General features: G+C 63.6%; 1 protein-coding gene across 1 annotated transcript in view; it reads left to right on the top strand.

The window, feature by feature from the left end:
• Nucleotides 1-11,497: 11,497 nt before the first annotated feature.
• Wnt7b (wingless-type MMTV integration site family, member 7B) overlaps nt 11,498-21,823 on the top strand; it is a 22,506-nt gene continuing 12,180 nt past the window's right edge. Inside the window, exon 1 of the mRNA XM_013025753.1 lies at nt 11,498-11,719. Coding sequence (XP_012881207.1) covers nt 11,623-11,719 — 97 coding nt within the window. The 5' untranslated portion in view covers nt 11,498-11,622. The remainder of the gene's footprint in view (nt 11,720-21,823) is intronic.

Genomic DNA, 21,823 nt, shown 5'->3' with positions numbered 1-21,823 from the left:
ACAAAGGAAGATCATATTTTTAAAAAAAATGCTGGGGATTCCTGTCCAGTGACCACCTGCCCCAGGGACCAAGCCCGAGACGTAGTTCCCACTTCTGAGGTCTCCGGACACGCAGGGCATGCTCAGGACCTGCAGCAGGGGCTGGGCTGTTGGGTCCATTTGGGGGCTGTGTACTGTTGCCGGGAGGGAAATACCATGAGGGTCATACCCACGGCAAAGTGGCTGAGCCCAGCTTTGAACCTGTGTCTGTCTGGCTCTGAGGTCCTAGCTGCTATCAGGACGGCTCCCTAGTGTGGGTTTCCAGCCTCTGGCGAATTCTGCTCACAGTTCATTGCATTGGTTGAGAAACCAACACATGAACCAGCTGGTTGGAACCGCTGGCCGAGAGGCCCCCAGCCTGTGCCCGGCGCTCCTGCCCACAGTGGTGGGTCCAGAACCACAGCTGCTGTGGTGGAGGTGGAAGCCAGGCGCTTTCCTGTGCAGGCCCCGAGACCAGCTGGGAGGAGGCCGGCGGCCTGGCGGCCAGCACGTGTTGGTGTGAGTGAAGCCATGATGTCCCGGACCGTGTTGGCCATAGCTTGTGACACCCTTCCTCTTCTCTAGGCCTTTAGTTTCCCCATCTAGCTGGGGAAACTAAACCAGATCCCCTCCTCCTCTCTCCCCTTGATTCTTGGAGTCCCATTGCCCATGCACGAGTCTGGCCAGGAGGGGCGGGAAGTGCGTTCCGAACCCCTCATGTACACAGCCCAGGTACTGCCCCCAAACTCACCTGGAAGCTGCAGTGGGGGCTGGGCTAGGACTTGCCACAGGGTGCCGACAATGTCCAGACCCTATAGAAACCTCCCCCCCCCCCCAGCTTGTTCCCAACATCTCCAGGTTCCTGGGACAGTCCGAGTGCTGTAAAGGCAGAGCTGCAGGAAGGGCTGGCTCCAGCAGCCACACGTGTGCTTGTGTGGGCTGAGACGGAGCCCCCGTCCCAGGCCTGGGGGGCTGGTGTTTCCCTTGGTGGCAATGCCACAGGCGTGGAGGACCAGGTGGGCGTGCCAGCCTCCCAGGCGACTTTCCCGAGCCCAGCCTCATGAAGTGGGCTGTGGTGCCTGGTGCTGAGCGCCGTGTGAACAGGGAGTCGGGGGGGGCAGGGCCAGCAGCCTGGCCTGTGGGGCAGGGGGACAGTATGGAGCAAGACTGGACGGGGCCCTGAGCACTGGAAGGGGAGCTGTCACCATCCGAGCTCTCCCTGAATAGGACGGGTGGGGAGGGGTCTGCACGGGAGACTGCCCCGGCCTGGCCCCTGCCTTCCTGGATGGAGACCCCCTCCCCGGGGAGGTTAGCGCTGGGACGCAGCATGCCCCGGAGCCCAGCCGAGACAGGGTGCTGCGTGCCTCTGCTCTGGGCTCTGACGTTGCCCCCCGCCCGGCGGGAGTGCCGTGTGGCCCCTCTCCGAGCCTCCTCTGTGACAGGAGATGGAGAACGACAGGGGGGCAGGCGGGGAGTCAGTGCACCTCTTGGAAGCATCCGAGCAGAGGCGGCTGGCTGCGGAGGCCACGAGGCCCAGGAGGGACAGTCCAGGGCACTGGGGACCTGGGTCCAGAGGGGTCCCCACAGGGCATCTGGCAGGCCTAGCGGGGTGAAGCCGGGTCTGACCCCCGGGACGGTGTGTGGCCCCGGCGGCCCCACCTCTCTGGCCTCTGGGGGTGTCCTGGCCACCCCAGCCTACGAGGCACCTGACCTCTCACCCAAAGCCGTGCCAGGCCATGGGGTGTCAGGGCTGGGCGCCCTTCTCCTCGCCCTGGGGCCTCCGTGCTGTGGCAGGCGTGAGGTGTGGTGGCTCCCCTGGGCCATGGGCAGCAGGAGAGTGCCAGGCTGGGACGCGCGTGCTGGGAGAAGCAGGCAGAGCTGGGGGCAGCGCTGGGGGCGGAGCTGGGGGCGGAGCTGGGGGCAGCACTGGGGGCGGAGCTGGGGGCGGAGCTGGGGGCAGCGCTGGGGGCAGCGCTGGGGGCAGCGCTGGGGGTGGAGCTGGGGGCAGACTTCCTGTCTGGCTGTCTGGCTGCCGGCATGGTAGGGTGCCCCCTCCCCGGAGGGCAAACATCTGGCCCCTTGCATCCTGGTGGGGGCGTGGCCGTTTCTGAGGTCAGAGGTCAGAGTCCTGAGGTCAGGGGTCATGACAACTGGATGGCTTCAAATTCACAGATCCGGAGGGGACGAGAGGCCTCTCCAGTGCCCTTGTCCCTTTTGACCGTGGCTGCACCACCTACCTGGCTAGGGCCTGTCCACCCGGCGTCCTCACTCCTGCCACGGGTCCCCTCCTTGTAGCCTGCTTTCTCTCCAAGGTGGGGTCCGGGGGGAGCAGGGCAGGAATGCCAGCTGCAGGGAAAGTGAGAGGGCAGTGCCCCCCGGGGTGCGAGGAGCCTGCGGGCCTGGCGTGGGGGCCCGAGGACACCGAGGACAAGGAGCTGGGCTGGTGGTGTGGAAAGATCAAAGCTGGCTGGACCTGGGGCCAGGGTGCCTGCGGAGGCCCCACCCGTACAGATGGGCAAACTGAGGCGAGTCAGCAGTGAGTGCCCTCCAGCCTGAGGGCTGCCTGAGCTGTAATCTCAGTTTCTCGGTTCCTCAGGAGTCACAGGGGGGAAGGGCAGGGGAGTGACCTCATTCCTGAGCCGAGCCCTGGGGGCATCTGCCATGGCTCTCCCAGTCCCTGGCTGACTCCAGGGCCCTTCTGGGTGGTCTCTCTTGGTGGCCTCTCTGTTCGTCTGGGCTGGCAAGACCCCTCCTGTGTAGCAGTTGTGTGTGGGAGGGATTGTACCAGGTGACAGTGGCGCACGCTGCATCAGAAGGGTGTCCGTCCCTGCCACACAGGTGCAGGCCAGGGCACAGGCAGATGGCCAGGCTGGCCGGAGCAGGAGCTGCTTGCTTGCCCGCCCCCTCCACCCCTGCAGGGTTTTTCCTGGGTCCAGGTTATTCTTGTCCAGGTGAGGAGAAAGGAAGGCCATTTGCCTAAGGAGGGCAGACTGTCCCTGATTTTCAGATGAGAAGACTGAGGCTCGGGACAGCCCAGGTGGTCTATATGGGGACCCACCCACCCCCGTCCCCGCCAGCCCCATGTCCCCCTGTGGGGCTGAGACTGCCCCGACAGAGCCCACTCAAAGAGGGCCAGGGGAAGGAGAGGTGGCCTGAGGCTGGGGGACCTGCTCAGACCGGTTCTGCGCCGCTCTCTCCCCTCCCGTGGCCCTGAGGGTGCCCGGCCCAGCTCCCGCTCGGCTTGGGTCCTGGTCAGATTTCTCTAGCTCCGCTCCGAGCAGCAGCTAATGCAGCGGGACAGAGGAAGTTGGTGGTTTGGGCTAACCTGTGCCCAGTGGTGGGTGGGTAGAGGTCTGCCAAGCGACCCAGGCCCTAGAAGATATTCCTGTCCCCAGATGTCAGGCAGGAACAGGGGTTCACTAGCCCCCTGCCCCAGGGGAGCCTGTGGGGCCCCAGGACCGGGGAGGACCCCTTCCTGCCCCTCAGGGGCTGGAAGCCACCCCCCCACACCTGAGGGAGAGGTTGGGGTCCAGTCACCACTGAAGCGGGGTTTGTAGCTACTTCCTGGACAAGCGGACCCAGGCCCGCCTTCCTGGCTGGTCATAGATAATTAGAACATTCTTCAAATATTTTGCCTGAGGATGCCCAAGAAGGAAGCATTGCGCAGTGCCGGGGGCCTGGAGCGTGGGCCGAGTTGCCTGGGCAGCTGGCTGGGGCAGTGCGGGGCCTGAAGGAGCTGGTTCAGCCTGTCCTTACTGCCCGGACTCCAGGGGGTGGAGGGTCCCCAACCCCCCCCCCCCAGGCGGGCAGGGATGGAGGGGATTCAAATCCAGGGGCTGAGAAGGTGTGGAGTCTGTGGCTGGTGATGGGGGGGGGGGAGACCCAAATGGCCTTTGACCTTGGGGCGGGGCAAGGTGTCAGGGTCTGGAGGGGGTGTCAGGTCTGAGAGCTGGTGTGGCAGGAATCAGGATCAGCAGAAGGGGGGGTGGAATCCTGTGGGGGGGTATGAGAGGAAGCAGCCAGGGGGCATGCGCAGGTCCAGCTTCATGACTGACACCCACACCCGCCAATCAGACCACCCAGAAGTAGACTCCAGCTGGTGCTGGGGGGGGCTCAGGCTGGGGCCTGTGGGTTGGGCCAGGGGCCAGGGGCCAGTGGATGTGGTCTTGCCCTGGGGAAGCCCTTTCACACTGGGGCAAGCTTGCAAAGGAGGTTCCGGCCAGCCCGGGAGGGAGTGCCCTTGTCCCCAGGGACCCTTCCTGGTCCCAGGCTCTGGCGGGAAGGGTAGGAGCCTCCAGGCCCCGGGGGTTCAGGCTGGTTCTGGAAGGAGGGTCCTGCGCAGGTCCTGATGTGGCTTCCTCAGAGAGAGTATTCCAGGCTGGGAGCCCCCAGGGGTCCCCATGGAGTCCTCGTTCCCCCTTCTAGGAGAGGCGAGAGCAGGGCTGGCCGGTCAGCGGCCGCCCTTTGCCCTCCAGGGGGACACCTCAGTCTCAGGCTGTGGCTTGTGGGGTGCACTGCTGGGGTGACGTGTCATGTGACGTGTCCTGGGGCCCCTTGGGTCACAGGCCGTAACAGTTGTGGGGATTGCTCAGTTCCCCGTGTCTGGCACCACCGCCATTTCTCTCTGACCACCACAGCCCAAGGACACAGCCTGGTCAGCGTCCTTTCCTGTCCTCTGGGGTGGCTCCAACCCCACTGCCCGGCCCACGAGTGCGGGGTGGGAGAGCTGAGCGGCCCTCATCTTTGCTGAAACTCAGGCTGAGGGCAGGGGATGCCCCATCTCCGCATGCTTCCCATCACCTGCTTCAGCCGGCTGCGGCACCCGCCAGGGCCACTGTCCCCGGGGGGCCTGTCCCCTCGCCTGTGCCTGGACAGTGTGTCCTCCGCCTGCATGCTGCAGTGGTCACTGAGTGTCCGCCCCAGGGCTGGTGCCAAGGGGCTGGCGGAGGGCCAGAGCCTGGGGGGGGGCTGGCCGCTCTTCCTCCCGACTGAGGGGAGACCCAGTCCACCTCCCCAGTCCAGGCCTGCCCACGCCCTGCCCTCCCCTGACCTCTGTGAGTCTCAGGGGTGGTGTGTTGCAGGGAAGGGCTGGTGGCTGCCTTGGTTGGTCCTGCTGCTCTTCCGTCCGCCTGAGCTGGACAGACAGCAAAACCATCCTAGACCCCAGCTTCCTGTTCCAGGAAAGTGAGGATGACGGATTTACCCTGAAGCTTTGATGGCAGATTGCGGGGACTCAGCCCAGTCCAGCCGTCCTCGGTGCTGTCTCCAGCATGCATCCAACAGCATGAAGGACTTAGGTTAGACTTCCACCTGCTGGGGCAGACTTTGGAAGGAGTTGTGTTTTCTGAAGGAAGCAAAGATATCATCCAGAGGCTGGGAGTGGATAGGATGGCTCAGAGGAAACACCGCCCCCCCCAGCCTGGCCTTCGGGTCCTGTCAGCTGAGCGCACCCCACTCCCCTTGAGAGCAGTGGAGGAAGAGCTGTCCAAGGAAGCCCCCAGCCCAGGCCTGGCAGGGCAGGGCCTGGTCTAGAGCAGCTGCCTTTGCAGGGGTGGCGTGAGCTCACTGGGAGGGAGGCAGGGCGGGCTGGGGGGTCCTGGGCCTGGGTGGGGGGCCCCCGTGTGGGCTGGGGGCGTGGGGCCAAGCGTTCCACGGACCGGCCAGGAGTGTGGCCCCAGCCTGGAGGGTCAGGGATGACCTGCGCGGCTGCCCGGCAGCCCGGGTCAGCTACCCAGCACGCCCCTCCTCACTGCGCCTCGGCCGGCTCACTCCCACGGACAGAGGTGGAGACGGAGGCCCGGAGGCCCGGGAATGGCCTGAGGCCTCCCGGCATAGAGGAGTCAGAGTTCACGGCCTTCATGGCTGCCCCAGAGGACGGTGGGTGGGCGTCCTGGCACCTGGCTGGCATGGCAGTAAGCCTCGCCCCCTGTGGCCAGGCGAGTGTCTACCTGCCACTGGGCAGTGCAGAGGGGGCTGGGGTGCCCTCATCACCCCTGCCTCGAGCCCCTCATCCTTGAGGAAGCCCTATTTCCTTGGGGCCACCCTGGCAGGGAGGAGGATTTTCCTGTTATTCAGGGTGGCACTCCTCTGCCCAAACCCAGTGCCAGGGCATGGCAGCAAACACCCCCACCAGCCCTCTGCTGGCCTCTGCACCCAGTCTGAGTCTCTCCTGCACACCCTTGTTGCCTGGGATGAGCCCCTTCTCCTTGGAACGGTTTTATTTGGGGGGGGGGAAGGAAAGTTCCAGGCTCCCTGCTTGGCCTCCTCCTCCTGGCATCCTGCCCGTGTCCTGAGGCCCTGGAGCAGAGAGGGACAAGCCCAGAGCAGAACTTTCCATGGAAAAGTCAGCAACACGTGGTAGTGTCACCCTAGGCCCCTCAGCCTGCCTGGCCCCAGCCCCAGCCCGGCCACGGGCACCTGGCAGAGCTGAGGTAGGACGAGGTTTTCCCCCGGCGGGGTGAGCACAGGGCCTGGCGTGGGGTATACCTCGGCTCCCAGCAACTCCAGCGCACAGCCCAGTCCGCCTGCTGCCTGGCTCCCGGAGAAGCCACTGGCCAGGGGTTTCCATACCAGTCCCCACAGGTGGTTTTCTGAGGATGCCCGCCCTGTCCGCAGCCAGGCTTGCGGAGACAGGACCTGCTTCGGAGGAGGATGGGTGGGAGGGGTCTAGACCACAGCCAGACTCACAACGCTGTGACTCGAGGATGGATGAGCGAATGGATGGGTGAATGAATGAGTGAAGGAATGATGGATGCCCTGAAAGCCCTTGGGGAGAGGTGGTGATTTAAGCTGTCTTCTGAGAACTAGATGAGGATCTAGTTAGGGGTCGTGGTACACACCCAGAATCCTTGCACTCAGGAGGCAAAGGCAGGGGGGGCTGGTCTGCATGGTGTGTTCATGTTTTAAAACAAGCAAAGGGGAGGGGCAGCCAGCCCCCGCTGGGTGGCTCCCTGGTCTGCACTTCAGTCTCCACCTGGGCTCTGGAAGCAGAACCCCAGTCCCCAGCGTGGCTGGTCAACCGAGGCAGCTCTCTAGCCTCTCTGGGCTGTGGTTACGGCTGTGGAGTGAGGGCTGCCAAGGTTTGATCTAATAGAATCCAGCAGCACTGTGCAGCACCCAGCAGCCGAGGGGCGTGCTTAGAATCAGTCGTGGAAAACACCCTGTGCGAAAAGAAAGGTGACCTGGAAATTACTTCTGAGTGACTATCTGGTCGCTTACACTCTGTCACCTGAAGATTTGATTCACCTGTGTGTGTGTGTGTGTGCGTGTGTGTGTGTGCCGGTCCTGGGCTTGAACTCATGGCCTGGGCACTGGTTTTGAGTCTTTTTGCTCAAGGATGGCCACTTGAGCCACAGTTCCAATTCCAGCTTTTTGATGGTTAATTGGAGCTATGAGTCTTACCGTTTTTCCTGCCTGGGCTGGCTTTGAACCATGATCCCCATTTCTCAACCTCCTGAGTAGCTAGGGTGACAGGCGTGAGCCACTGGTGCCCACCTAGGATTCACCTTTTAAAAAGTTATTTTTATTTGAAGGGGTTACAGTTACGTGAGCAGGTAGAGAGCACATTTCCCTTTGGACCATGTCCCCCCTTCCCTCCCTGTCCCCCAGGTTTTCCCTCCCGTCCCCATCCATGAGTTATAGAGTTCATTTCCCACGTGGTGTCCAGTGAGGACCACGGCTGCATCTGTTCACCCTTTGTCCCTCCATCTCGGTGCCCGCCTCACCCTCCCGAAGACAGATCAACCAACAGGACAAAAAGGACAGAAAACAAAAACAGCCAAAACGGCTTGCTCTGCTTTGAACCTGTGCACTGGCCCCCATACCCAAGGCGGTTCTGGAAACTTCCCTGCCACCGAGCCTTCCCTCCAGCCAAGGGTCCTATCATATTCATTTAACAAATTGTGATTGAAATACACATACAGTAAGATTCACCACTCGAAAGCATCTAAGTCACTACCATTTGGTATTTGTATATTGCAGCCTTCCAGCTAATATTTTTCTGTGGCAACCTTCTACCTAGTTCCGGAAGCTTTCCATCACTCCAAATGGAAACTCCACACCTACTAAAAGCCACTCCCTGCTTCCTCCCCCCCAACTCCTGGCACACACAGATCCACTTTCTGTCTCCATGGATTTACCCATTCTGGGCATTGCGAATAAATGGACTCTGACAACCTGTGGCCTTCTGTGTCTGACTTCTTTCTCTAAATATCATCTTTTTGAGCTTCTTCCACATTGTAGTATGAATGAGTTCTGCATTCCTTTTCACAGCCAAATAATATTCCATTATATGGACATACCACATTTTGTGTTTCTCCGCTCATCCATCACCGAGTTGTTTCCACTCACTGGCCATGGTGAATGGTGCCTGCTGGGAGCGTTTGTGTGGAAGGCTTTGTTTGGACACCTGTCTTCAGTTCTTTTGGCAGTGGAACAAGAAGTGCATCCAGGTAGCTGTGGGTGGTGTGAGAACCGAGCCCAGCCCCTCACATGCCCAGCGGTGCAGGAAGGCCCTGGGCTCCTGGCACGTGCCGTTCCCCGGCGTTTCTGCCTGGCGAGCACACTTGTCCTGGTGGTGGGACGTGGAAGCTGGCATTTCCCTCAGAAGCGAGGTCGAGGCCTGTGCTGGGCTCCGCCGCCGTGCGTGTATCTTTCAGTCCTTTCTGAAACGGGGTGTGTGGTGGCCTTGAACTCGTGGAACTGCTTCTGGTAGAGCTGTCGGTTTCGGCTTGCTCATGTACACATCCGCCCACTCCAGGCAGCCCGGGGAGCCCGCCGCCGCCGCCGTTCCGGGGACCCAGACCCTGCTCAGACCGGGCTGTGGGCCTGTGTCACATCTCATCGCGTGGGGGAGTTGGGAGAAGGCGGTCGCTGGGGGTCTGAGGGGGTCACAGGACCCCGCTGCTTCCTGCTGAGGGCCGTGGTACCAGGCTGGGGCTTTTTCTGGGGTAGAGTTTGCCGGGCAGCAGGGGAGGAGCCCCGGCAGAGGGACCCACAGACCTGCGGGGTGGGGGGGTGGACGGGGAGGGAATGGGTGCTGGTGGGTCTCATTCAGGCAGAGAGCACCAGCTATGGTGGTCCTCAGGGCAGAGAGGCTGCCCACTGTGCTGTCTGAGCCCCGTCCCCCAGGAAACCACGGGTCTTTGTGGCAGGAGTCTGTGGGGAGTCTGGGAACGAGGGGAGTCCCGCCGGTCCAGGGCCCGAGTGGCTGTGAGCCCAGCGTGGCTCTGGTCCACCTCATTCCCCAGCCTGGCTTCCGAGGATCTACAGTTACTTTAGGCTGAATTCCCCAGATTCCAGCCCGCGTCACCCCGCCCCGTCCACACGCCCTTCCTCAAAGCTGGCCTGGGGCGTGTCTGCCCGTTATGCTCCTGGGAGACGGGGTGGGGGGGGGTGTCGGGGCCAGATTAGTGGGTGGGGCAGGCAGGTGGACCCCGGGGGATTGAGTGTCGCGGCCGGTGCTGCACATGCTGGGGCTCGGGCCACACGGGGACTGTCCAGCTGCCCTGGAAAAACACCATGTCTCAAGGAAGGGCCGCTGCCCAGTGGGCATGAAGAGTTCCCCCCCCCGCCCCGTTCCAGCTTTGGGGACCCCCGGTGGCCTTCCACCTGGCTAAGCACACGCAGTCTGTTGTTTTATATCCAGATCCTTTTCCTTCTATCTCTGGGTTCCTTTTGGGGTGCTGAAAACCAATCCGCTTGCCACTCCTCCGAAAGTGAGAACACCCGACAACACCAGAGCACCCGAAGAGCTGACCATGACCACCAGAGCCAGTGTGGCCGCTGGGTCAGGGCACCATCCGCCATGAGCCTGTGTGCCCTGGAATAGTATTCAGCCTTAAAAAAGAACAGAGCTCTGGTGTGCTGCAGCGTGGATGCACAGTGGAACACTGCTCAAGGAGGGTGGCCGGGACACAGGACTGCATGCATTGTAAGATTCCATGGACATCTAGAACTGCAACCCCGTGGGAACCGAGGGCAGATTAGTGGCTGGCGGGTCGGGGCGGGTGGGGGCGGGGCGCGGCACCGGCAGAGCTGCTGCTTGCTAATGCGGACGGAGTTTCCTATTGGGGTGATGACAACATCTTGGAACCTGATAGAAGCTGGGGTTGCACAACGCCGCGTGTACAGAAAGGCCAGGGAGCTGTACACTCTAAAATGGTTAATTTGATGTTATGCGAATTTCACCTCATTACCAAAACAAACAAACACTCTCCCTACAACACCTTTAGGGAGAGTGGGCTTGCTGGCTGCCAGGAGGTTAATTGTTGGTGCAGCCTCAGGGCCCCACGTGGCCTGGTTAGCGTGGCACCTGCCAAGACCAGCATCCAGTGGGGGTGATTAGCTGGGTTCCTGGGTGTGCTTGGTCTCCCAGAAGTGAGCAACCTGTTCCTGCTGCTTGTGTGCTGGTAGTGTGTGTGAGGGGGAAGGTGTGTGTGTGTGTGTGTGTGTGTGTGTGTGTGTGTGAGCTGGTCCTGGGGCTTGAACTCAGGGCCTGGGTGCTGTCCCTGAGGTTTTTCACCTAAGGCTAGAGCTCAACCGCTTGAGCCACGGCACCACTTCTAGCTTCGTTAGTAGTTAAAGAGTCTCACTGACGTTCCTGCCCAGGCTGGTTTTGAACTTAGATCCTTGGACCTCTCAGCTTCTCAGTAGCTAGGATCCCAGGCATGAGCCACAGACACCCAGGGGGAGAGATGTTTTATGTGCCCATTTTGTGCAGGAGGAAACTGAGGCTTGGAACATCTTTTATGGGTTACACAGGCTGGAGCTGGGGTCTGAGGCTGCTGGGAGCCGGGGAAGGGAGCCAGGAACTATACCCCGGAGCTAAGCATGGTGGTCTGGGAGTTGGGTACACCCTTGGGGACCTGCGCCATGACCGTGGCGGTGGCCTTCCAAGGGGAGAGGGCTTGTGGGTCTGAACTGGAGGCCTGGAGATGGTGGCCAGGCCATGGGCTGAGAGTCTGTGGTTCTGGCAGCTGGGAGGCGGGGAGGCCCTGGACTCGGGGGAGGCCAGGACAATGGAAAAGGACCCTTGAAGACATGGGTCACTGTTTCCTGGTGGGCAGGAACGAGGCGGGTGAGGACAGTCAGTGGGGGAAAGGGATGAGGAAGGTCAGGCTGCCGGCAGGGAGGCCTCACCACCCGGCCCTTGCCACCCGGGCCTCACCACCGGCCTCACCACCCGGGCCTCACCACCCGGGCCTCACCGCCAGCCTCACCACTGGCCTCACCACCCGGGCCTCACCGCCGGCCTCACCACCTGGGCCTCACCACCCGGGCCTCACCACCCGGGCCTCACCGCCAGCCTCACCACTGGCCTCACCACCCAGGCCTCGCTGTCCTGGGCCTCACCGCCCGGGCCTCACCGCTCAGGCCTCACCGCCGGCCTCACCGTCCAGGCCTCGCTGCCTGGGCCTCACCATCCCAGCCCTCGCCGCCGACCTCACCGCCGGGTCCCCTCCCTGTCTCCACAGAGCACTGTCATCCGTTGTGGCCCTGGGAGCCAACATCATCTGCAACAAGATTCCCGGCTTGGCCCCCCGGCAGCGCGCCATCTGCCAGAGCCGGCCCGATGCCATCATCGTGATTGGGGAGGGGGCGCAGATGGGCATCAACGAGTGCCAGTACCAGTTCCGCTTCGGCCGCTGGAACTGCTCTGCCCTGGGCGAGAAGACCGTCTTCGGGCAGGAGCTTCGAGTAGGTAAGGGCTGTCTGGGCTAGCGGGCCGGCCGCGGGCGGGGTCGGGGGGGGGGAGGAGCCAGGGGGCGGGGGCTGGGGGGCCGGGGTCCAGGGGGCCATGGGCAGGGGCTGGGGGGTGCCGGGACCGGGGGTCCCGGGGGCCAGGGGTGGGGGCCGGGGGTCCTGGGGACCAGGGGGCCATGGGCGGGGGCTGGGGGGGGCCGGGGGTCCCGGGGGCCAGGGGTGGGGGCCGGGGGCCGGGCCGCCCACGTCGCTGTTCTGCGCATGCCTCCACACTCCGAGGTGGCTAGCACCCTGTTGTGGGGCCCTGCTCCAGGCCAGGCTCGGGGTGGGGAGCGCAGGAGCCCCTCATGTGGCTACACCCCTGGGGTACCATGACACCCGAGGTGGGGGCCGCAGCTTGTGCGTGTGGATGGGGGCTGTGAGGCCAAGGGGACCATGTTCAACACAGGCAGGAGCGGATGGGCGCGGGCCATGCAGGGAAGTGAGCAGAGCATGCGCTCTGGTGACCGGGGGTGTGGCCATACAGGGTAGTGGGCAGGGCCTACGCTGTGGTGATTGGCCCGGCAGATCCAGGCCAAGGTCCCTGCGGTGTGTGTGCGTGTGTGCGCGCGCATGCATGTGCCGGCCCTAGGGCACAGCTCAAGGCTGGTGCTCTGCCACTTGAGCCACATCTCCACTTCTGGCTTTTTGCTGATTCATTGGAGGTAAGAGTCTCATGGACTCTCCAGCTCCATCCTGAGCTCTCAGCCTCCTGAGTAGCTAGGGTTTCAGGTGTGAGCTACCAGCGCCCAGCGAATGCCTTCTCCAGAGAGCAGGGACAGCATGGCACTTCCCAGGTGGCTTGGGGACTTGAGGGGAGCAGTAGCTGCCCTGGGGAAGGCTGGCGGGGGGGTGTGCAGGCAGCGGGAAGGGGACCCTGGGAATGCCACAGCGAGAGGACTGACGGCTAGAAGGAGGTCTGCGGCGTGGAACTGGGCTGGGGTTCAGGCGGACACGGGCTGAATCATGCCGAGGAGCCATGGGACCTGGCCACGTGGGGATGGCCGGGTGTCCCTGCTGGGACCCTCGCGGCAGCCCTCCTGTCCTCAGAGTGCCGTGTCACGGATCAGGGAACATGCTTTGAATCCATCATGTAGCCTTGGCCTTGTCAGTCAGCGGCCCTGGGCCCCGGGAGTTGCCGGCCTGCCTTGTGTGTCTGCCAGTTTCTGCGCACAGTAGGTGCCCCGGGCTGCTGCCAGCAGGAGAGTGCGGTGGTGATTTCAGCTTCTCTCCAGGCCGTGGCAGCAGTCCGGCTCAGAGCCCGGAGCCTGGCTTGCTGGCTTGCTGGCTACCTGGCCCGCAGGCGCGCACAGCGCACATCCTTCCAACCCAGAGGCCCGGAGCTGCCAAGCAGCCCCACAGCTGCCGGGACCCAGGCCAGAGCTGCTCTGCAGGGCTGGTGGTGCTGCGGAGGGGCTTCAGGGTGGCGCAGGGGAAAGTCCCCGGGGGCCCCTTTGCGGTGAGCAGCTGTGGGTGGCGCCTGGCAGAGCCAGGGTGGCACCACCTCCTCCCGCGGGGCCTACCACCCAAGTGCAGCTCCCTCCCTCCAGTGCCAGCTGTGGCGGGCTGGTAGGGCACTGGCATGAGTGTCTGCCTTGTGCCAGCTGCCCACCTGCCCGCCTGGCCCCCCAGCCCAGGGCCGCCAAGCCGTGGAGCTCCTGGAGAAACTGAGGCTCGGGGGCCTTTTGAGAAGCTGCTTGGCTTCTGGAGTGTGGGCTCTGGCTCTGTCGCCCTTCAGGCCATGCTGATGGCGTTGCTGTGTGAGCAGCTGGGAAACCAGCCCCAGCCTCCCCCAGGGGTGGTGCCACGAGGACTGGCAGACGGCGGCGTGGGCCCCCAGCCTCTGCCCTGTCCCCAAGGAGCAAAGCGGCGGCCGCTGCCCACCCCCCTCCCCCCGGACGCCTCACTGAGCACCACGGCCGGCCGCCGGGAAGGCTCGCCGGGGCCAACAGGAGCCGGAAGGGCCTGAGCTCTGCCCACAGGACTGATGCCGGGTGCCAGGGCCATCCTTAGCCGCAAGGTGGGCTCCACCCCGGGCGGCCCCCACCCCGAACTCCCTTGGGGCCGGGCATCCAGGCGTTGGCTCTGCCCCTCCCCCTGCCCCCCGTCCCCGGTCCCCTTCTGAGAGAACACGTGTGGCCCCCGCTCTGCTTCCAAGGAATATGCTTCCATGCCTCTCCTGCCTCCTCGGGCTTTCAGAGGTGAACGCTGGGGTCCAGCTGTTCACACCCCTCTCGCACTCTCCCTGTCGCACGGTCTGCCACACCACTGCCCCTGTCTGGCCACCAATGGCCCAGGTGGTCCGGATGGTGCGCTCTCCCTGGCTCCCAAGCCAGTCTCTGACTGCCCCCCCAGGCCCGGGGGTGCCCTGCCTCTGGGTGCCCCTGCCCCTGTCACCCACAGCTCCAAGTGCCACAGACCCACGGGAGCGCTGGCACTACGGCACACCATCCTCTTACTGCCACCGTGTCAGCTCCTCCGGCTGCCTGACTGTCCGGCATCGCACAGAAACCTGTCCACGCAGCCACGCAGCCCCGGGTGGCTTCGGGGTCCAGCCCTCCCACTGCCTCCCCGCCCTGCCCGCCCTGCTGCACCCGGTGGGCCCACAGGAGCTCCCTGCGGCAGCCCAGGGTGTGGGCGGGGCCTCCCAGGCCTCACCCCTGCTCTTCTCCCTGGCACTCAGAAGCCAGCCCGGCCCGGCCCCTGCCGCCTCCCCACCCTTCTCCTGGTGCTCCCGCCATCTTGGTGTCCCTCCTCTGGCCTCCAGCCTGAGCCGGTGCAGTGCTGGCCCTGAGCCTTTTCTGCCTCCTACCCCTAGTGGACAGGTTTTTGGGTTTTTGTTGTTCTTTCTGTCGGTTGTAGGGCTTGAACTCTGGGCCTGGGCACTGTCCCTGGGTTTTTCAGCTCAAGGCTAGCGCTCTACCACTTGAGCCATAGTGCCACTTATGGTTTTTCTGGTGGTTCACTGGAGATCAGAGCTTCACGGACTTTCCAGCTCCAGATGGCTTCAAACTGCAATCCTCAGCTCTCAGCCTCCGGAGTAGCTAGGATGACAGGTGGGAGCCAGGGGCACTCAGCATGGACAAGTTTTTTTAACCAGTGACTCCAGCCTAGGGTCCTCGCTGTCCTGGGTGACAGGCCCGGCTCTCAGCCAGGGTGGCTCTGGCCACAGCCGCACAGTGCTACGCAAGGACCTCCTGCTGGCACCTGGCTGCGGTCTGGGGTCTGGGAAGGGGCCCCTCCTCTCCGGGCCGTGCTCCGACCTGCCGTGTCAGGTGCGGCCTGGGCACAGGAGCCAGGCAGCCGGGGCACGCGTGGACCCTGGGCGGTGCTAATGAATGACAGGCCCCAGAAGGAGAGGGCCCGCTTCAGGGCCTGTGCTCTGCCCTGGCCTGTGCTGTGGCTTGATACTGGCGGGGGGGGGAGCCTTTGAAAGGGCCCCAGGGCCCCTGTACAAAGCCCACCCTTTCTCCCACAGCTGTGCCTCGGCTGGTGCGCCTCCAGGGACAGGGTGCTCACGACGCCATCTTGGGTTCTGTGTGTGTGTGTGTGTGTGTGTGTGTGTGCTGGAACTGGGATTTGAACTCAGGGCATGGTGCAGTGTCTTTGCTTTTTCACTCAAGGCTAGCACTCTACCACTCTAGCCACAGCTCCACGTGTGGCTTTTTTTGCTGGTTAATTGGAGACTTTCTTGCCCACGGTTGGCTTCAAACTGCACTCCTCCCATCTCAGCCCCCTGTGTAGGTAGGAGGTGTGAGCCGCGGGCGTGGGGCTGGGTCATAGGTCATTCTTGGGATGACTCCTCCTGGGCCCCTCCCTGGGTCACTCAGAAGCCACTTGCTCTGCCCTCCAGAGCGAGGCCCAAGGCCCATGCTAAGCTTCCCTCCGCCCATCCACGCTAGGCTTCCCTCCGCCCATCCACGCTAGGCTTCCCTCCGCCCATGCGCTCCTCCCGGTCTTCAGCTGAGCCCGGCACGGTTGGCTTCTGGAACCGGGGAGGCTGTGACCTCTGACTGTCTGTGGTGTCTCGGGGCATGTTGGAACCTTGTGGACCCCCAAGACCTCTTGAGGACCCACAGCCAGGCAGCCAGGGCTCTCAGCAGAGATGTCCCTGAGAGAGTGTCCTGCCACCGGGCAGGACAGGGATGGCACGCATGCGCAAGGCCGAGAGACCAGGAGGCTGAGTTTCCCCAGCACTGCAGGAGCGCGGAGGGCACAGGGGCGGCTTGGGCCAGCGAGGGGCAGGGCCGGAGTGCTGCGTGCCTTGCCCAGGGAGAGCCGGGGAAGAGCCGAGGGTCCGGGCAGGCCGGGCTTTTCCTCGGCCCCTTTCTGCTTGCAGCCTCTGCCCCAGCCCCTCCTGAGCCCAAAGTCCCAGCACCCGCCAGCCGTGCCGGCCTGGGCCGTGGCTGCATGCGGGCCCCGGCTCCCCGCCTGCTGCCAGGGAATGCCGAGTCCCGCCGTCATGTGCCAGCTTCAGACATGACCAGGCATAGGGCCGCCCGTAATCCCGGCTCACGTGAGTGGCATGAGGCAGCTGTTAGGCTTCTGTTTGCTTTGTGGGTGAGCTGTGCGTCAGGGTGGCCCGCGCAGGCCAGGGGAGCAGGCCCTGAGGGGGCAGATGACCGTGTCTCAGGGGTCTGAGAAGCAAGGGGCTTTGGGCGGGGGTCCAGGGTGCCGGTGTGTGTCCACCGCCCCGCTCTGCAGACAGACCCTGAAGAGGGGCAGTGTTGCCCTGGGACGGTCAAGGGCCCTGTGGCCTCTCTGGTGGCAGTGGGCTCACGCCCGCTGGGGACGTGTCCAGGCATGCGCACAGAGGTGAGGTGTAGCTTTCCCCACAGCAGACTGGGCAGACTCTGCACCCCAGCACCAGCAGGACAAGTCTGCTCGCTACTGAGACCCGTCAGAGTGACCAGGTTTTGATATGTGGACCAAACAAGAGGCCATCCGCGTGAGGTTCTGCTGAGTCGTTCTGCATTTCCAGTGGGACCGCTGGGGAATTTCAGATGCCATCCGCTGGCGGGGGCCGAGTAGGTCTGGGAACCCGCATGGGGCAGGCTCTTGGCAGATGCCATCCCGCGGGGTGGGGAAGGGTGGTCTGAGGACGGAGGTCAGCTGGCCAGGGCTTCCTGGGCAGTCAGCCCCGCTGTGGTTCAGTCTGCATGCGTGGAGCACCTGCTGAACTCCAGGCCGGGGGGCAGGAGGGAGGCGTGGCACAAGAGCAGACATTTCTGAGGGGCAGGGACAGGGAGGAAGGGGCGCCGGGGCGGGAAGGAGCTCAAGGTCGGAGTCTTGCTCAGGACAGGAGGACACCCCAGCTGCAGCCGAGCCCCGGCCCCTCCCCCTGGGGGCAGCTCCCAAGGGATGTGGGAAAGGTCAGCTTCGGGCCTTCCTAGGGTGTCTCTGAAGCTCGGCAGGGTTGACCAGCGAGGTGCCACGGGCTGGGCAGTAGCCTGGCACGCGGAGCCTTCCGGCGCTGGAAGGCCACCAGAATGTGTCAGAGATAGGCATTTTCCCACTCCCTGACAGACTGGTCGGACGGGAGAGAAGGCTGGGTGGAGTAGGAGGAGACCCCACCTGGTCAGCTGACCGGCCCCCCTGTCTCGGGAGGGGCTGAAGCTGGGACTCCACAGGGCCTGGGCACTCTCCCAGACCGCGATCAGGGAGGCCGTGCAGCCCCTGCAGTGGTCCTGGGGTGTGGTGCGTGGGTCCCAAGGCAGGCCCAGGCTCCAAGTGGAGAGGGGCCCGCCCTGGCTTCAGACAGCTCCGGCCTGGCTCCATTTCTTCCATTCCATGGCCGTCTTCTAAACCCTCACCAGGGACAGGGACCGGGGAGCCATGTCACCCCCTGTGGGTTCCGCCACCCATCTATCACTGAGGGTCTGGGGAGGCTCTCGACCAGGCCTCATAGCCTCACGCCCTGAGCCTACACAGCCCCACAGGGCACTGGGTCTGGAGGCCCTGGGGACGAGGCCTGGGGAGGCCCAGGGCTCTTGTGTCACCAGGCACAGGCCTGGGTGGATGTTGTCACCAGCCCCTGGGGCAGGAGGGAGGCCCTGAGGGGGCATCTGGCCCCAAGCAGCTGGGATGAGGAAAGGCACGGCGGGTGGTAGGGCGGGTTCTAGGTGGGGGCTGCATGACACAGACCCTGCTGTGTGGCCCCCACCAGCCCCTCTGCCCGCTCTGGGCCTGTGTCCCCCACGCCACCCCAGCGGAAGCCTGATGCAGCAGAGGGGCTCAGCGTGTGCGGGCTGCCCTGGGTCAGAACAAAGGCCCAAGGGCGGGCATGCTGGCGTGTCCGGACCTGGCAGGACTTTCCCAGCGCTGTGCTTATGACAACAGCATGAAGAGCTTAGTGTGGAGACTCTGAGTCAGCAGGACAGGCAGAGCAGGGCTGGGAGACGGGGACAGAGGGGATGGAAGGACTCAGAGGCCGAGAAGGATGGGCAGATGGACAGACATGTAGAAAGAAAGCACACAAGCGCATTGACACATGTACACGCATACATGCCAGTACATACTCTTACATACCTATACCCAGGCACATGTGCACACGCACACACACACACACACACACACACACACACACATGCTTCTGAATCTGGCACCCGTCTCAAGCCTGTGATCCCAGCTACTCAGGAGGCTGAGATCTGAGGACTGAAGTTCAAAGATAGCTTGAGCAGAAAGTCTGTGAGACTCTTTTTTTTAAAACTTTTTTTTAATTATAATTATCTTTAAGTAGTTGTACAAAGAAGGTCCCATTCTACAAAACAGTGTATGAATACAGGGTGTCTGACTACACTGTCACCATCCCTCCTAGCCCACCCCTTCTCTCGGTGAGACTCTTATCTCCAACTAACCACCAAAAAGCCAGGAATGGAGCTGTAGCTCAAGTGATAGAGCACTAGCTTTGAGCAAAAAAAAAAAAAGGCTCAGTGCACATACATGCAAACACACCCATGCATGAACATGCACAGACATGCATGAACATGCACAGACATGCATGAACATGCACACACACACACACACACCTATAATGCCTGTTTGGGGGTGACACAATTCTCATACACCGTCACATGCAGTTGACATATGAACACATGCACATATATGTGTACACCCTCACATGTACACACATATAGCTACACACCTACACATATACCGGCCCTTCATCTGCCTGCCTGCCCAGGCCCAGGGTCAGGTCTGCTCTGAGATCAGCACGGCAGCATACTTCCCATCATCCCCTGCCTCCCAGAGGGTGCTGTGAGGTATGTGCTGCGACCACCTCGGTTTGAAGGGTCAGGGACGGCCACGGCTGCCAGGCAGCTGTCCTGGCCCTCACCAGGCAGAGCCCAGACCCTGAGGCCTGGCCCTCACCAGGCAGAGCCCAGACCCTGAGGCCCTGGTGGTCCAAGCCAGGCTTTAAGAGGCTTGGTGAGCTGGGACTCAAACTTCTGATTATTCAGCTGAACAAGTAGAAATATGGCCACCCCCTCCCCTGCCTCTGCCCTCCCTGCTGCAGACCAGCGCCACATTTCTCTTGAGGATGAGGCTGAGACCTGCGGACGTTCACCCCACCCCAGGGACAGAGCCCCGGCAGCAGCAAGGAGTCAGGGGACACATGGGACCTGCCCAGGGCCCCTGGCTCCCCTTCCCCGCCCAGTGCCCAGCTGGCACCTCAGATTCCTGTCCAGACCATGATGGGCCACCGTCATGGCCACCGGGCTTGTGGGCCAGGTGACACCTGGTGCCGCAGGCCTGCTCGGGGGCCTCCTCGCCCGTCTGCTCTCAGTCCCCACCAGGAGTGGGGCTCACACAGGGACAGCCCCTCCCCTCGTTCCACACCAGGTAGGCTAGAGCGGCTGGGGGTCTTGGGTGAGCAGGGAACCGGTCAGCCAGCAGTGTCACACGGCCCTGGCTTTGGGGGCCCCCTAGGCACCCCTGCCTGTCTCCACGCCGGAGCCCTGGTCTCAGCCGTCCCTCAGGAAGGCTCCTCTGACAAACCCCACCCCCACCACGCAGTGCCCACATCCCTGTTACCAGGCGGGTCACCAGCGTGGGCCTCGAGCCCTCGGCGTCTGGCTTGGGGGCTGGGGCCGAGTCACCCACTGCGGGCCTCGAGCCCTCGGAGTCTGGCTTGGGGGCTGGGGCCGAGCAAGCCCCGCTGACTTCTCGTGCCGTGCCAGGCTTGCAGGTGGCTGCCTCCACCTGCCGGCTGCTCTTACCGCAGCGTCGGCTCCCGTGGCAGCCCCTGCCCCCTCTCCCCGACCTCCCACCAGAGCCACGCGCTGACCCGGGGCCACCGCAGATCCTCCCAGGCCTGACCCCCTCCACCCCTCAGCTGGCGGACACCTTACACTGGCCCCCCTGTAGCAACCCCATCCAGGGTGCCCCGACTTTTTAGAGCCAAGTTGAAATCTCCCTTGTGAGGCCCTTGAGGCTGGTGCGGGCGGCGCTGGGCCGGACAGACCGGGCGTGTGCTGCTCACATGCTGCTTTCTGTCCCCTCTGCCGAGAGCACGGTCCCCGATCCCACCAGTGTCCCCACTCGGGGCCGCCTTCAGCACCCCTTCCCCAGAGGGGACCCCCAGCCACCCCCTCCTGGTGCCCCCGTCCACGTCTATGCTGGGAGGCTCCTTGTCGGGCTGTGGGCTCCCGGGGGCAGCCCGGGGCCGGCCCGCCTGTGGCGTGGCTTGTTTCTGTAGCTGTGGTGTTTTCAACCGTGCAGCGTGTGTCAGGGGGGACGGGCGCAGGTTGGCCAGGAGGAGGGTGGGCCCAGGGCCGGTCCCCAGCCCCCTGAGCCCCGTGGCCCACACTCACGGCACAGAGCACACACGGGAGGGACACATGACCCCATGTGTGCCCCGCGAGGGGCTCTGGGACATGCCGCCGGCCTCAGCCCACGAGGGAGATCCCCAGGGACGCAGCCAGGCCCCTCCACGGTGTCCGGCTGCACCCAGCCTGCCATTTTAGGATCTGGCCTTGAGCTCTGGTGTCACGCCTGACCCCTCCTCTACTGGCTGAGGCACGCGGCCCCCGCGTGGCCCCGGTCATCCATCAGGGTGGACACCGGTGCCCCCAGCTCCTGAACTGCTGTGTGGCCCGGCCGTGTGCTGGGCCTCTCTGGCCTTGGTGGGGATGGAGGCGTGTCCCTGAATGATCTCTCAGCTCTCCTGGCACCGCTGTTGCCGATTCCTGGCTCCCCTTCTGAGAGGCCGGCCAGGACCTCTGCCAGCACAGTTAACCAGGTCATTATTAGCTCAATTATAGCTGTAAAAAATTTATGTCCCTGCCTGTGTGGACAGAGGGAAGTGGCAGATCACCGAGGGGTGAGGAGAGCCATGCTCGGCCTGGGGAGGGGGGACCCCTGTGCTGACATCTCTGCCTAGTAGGCTCATTCGTTTTCTAGAAGCTTCTCGCAGCGATCTGCCGGGTCCCCAGCAGGGTCCTCCTGGGAGCCGAGCAGCCCAGGCCCCAGCTCGGGTCTGGGCAGGCGTCTAACCCTGGGCCTGGGGTCCGCCTGGCATGTCTCCCTCAGAGCCTGCCCTGGGCTGGAGTTTGGGTAACCTGAGAAAAGAGCCGAGCTCAGGGGTCCCCGGTGTCCTGGTGGTTCACCCGCATGTGAGCACCGAGGTCAGGATCTTGCCCTGATAGCCTGGGATTTTCTAGAATGTCGGTGGAAAGGAGGGTTGGGCAGGGCTGTTTCCAGAAAGCCTGCACTGAGCACAGCCAGGGACCAGGCCTGTCCTGCAAGTCCGGTGACACGTCCAGTTGTCCCGGCCATCTCCGGGCTCGCACTGGCGCTGGAGGCCAGCAGACGGGGCCGGCATCGCCGGCTCCTTCAGACAGATGCCGCCAAAGGCCGCCAGGGCCCCTCGGGGCTAGTGGTACTGGCTTTGGCGGCAGGGCAGGAGGTCCTACACCAGGCTAGTGCCCTCGGACCTCTGGGACTCACGGACAGGGGGTCCCACGCCAGGCTGGTGACCTCGGACCTCTGGGACTCACGGACAGGGGGTCCCACGCCAGGCTGGTGCCCTCGGACCTCTGGGACTCACGGACAGGGGGTCCCA

The sequence above is a fragment of the Dipodomys ordii genome, unplaced genomic scaffold (assembly GCF_000151885.1).
Source record: "Dipodomys ordii isolate 6190 unplaced genomic scaffold, Dord_2.0 Scaffold87, whole genome shotgun sequence".
Taxonomy (NCBI): Eukaryota; Metazoa; Chordata; class Mammalia; order Rodentia; family Heteromyidae; genus Dipodomys; species Dipodomys ordii.
This window is presented reverse-complemented; position numbering and strand designations above follow the sequence as displayed.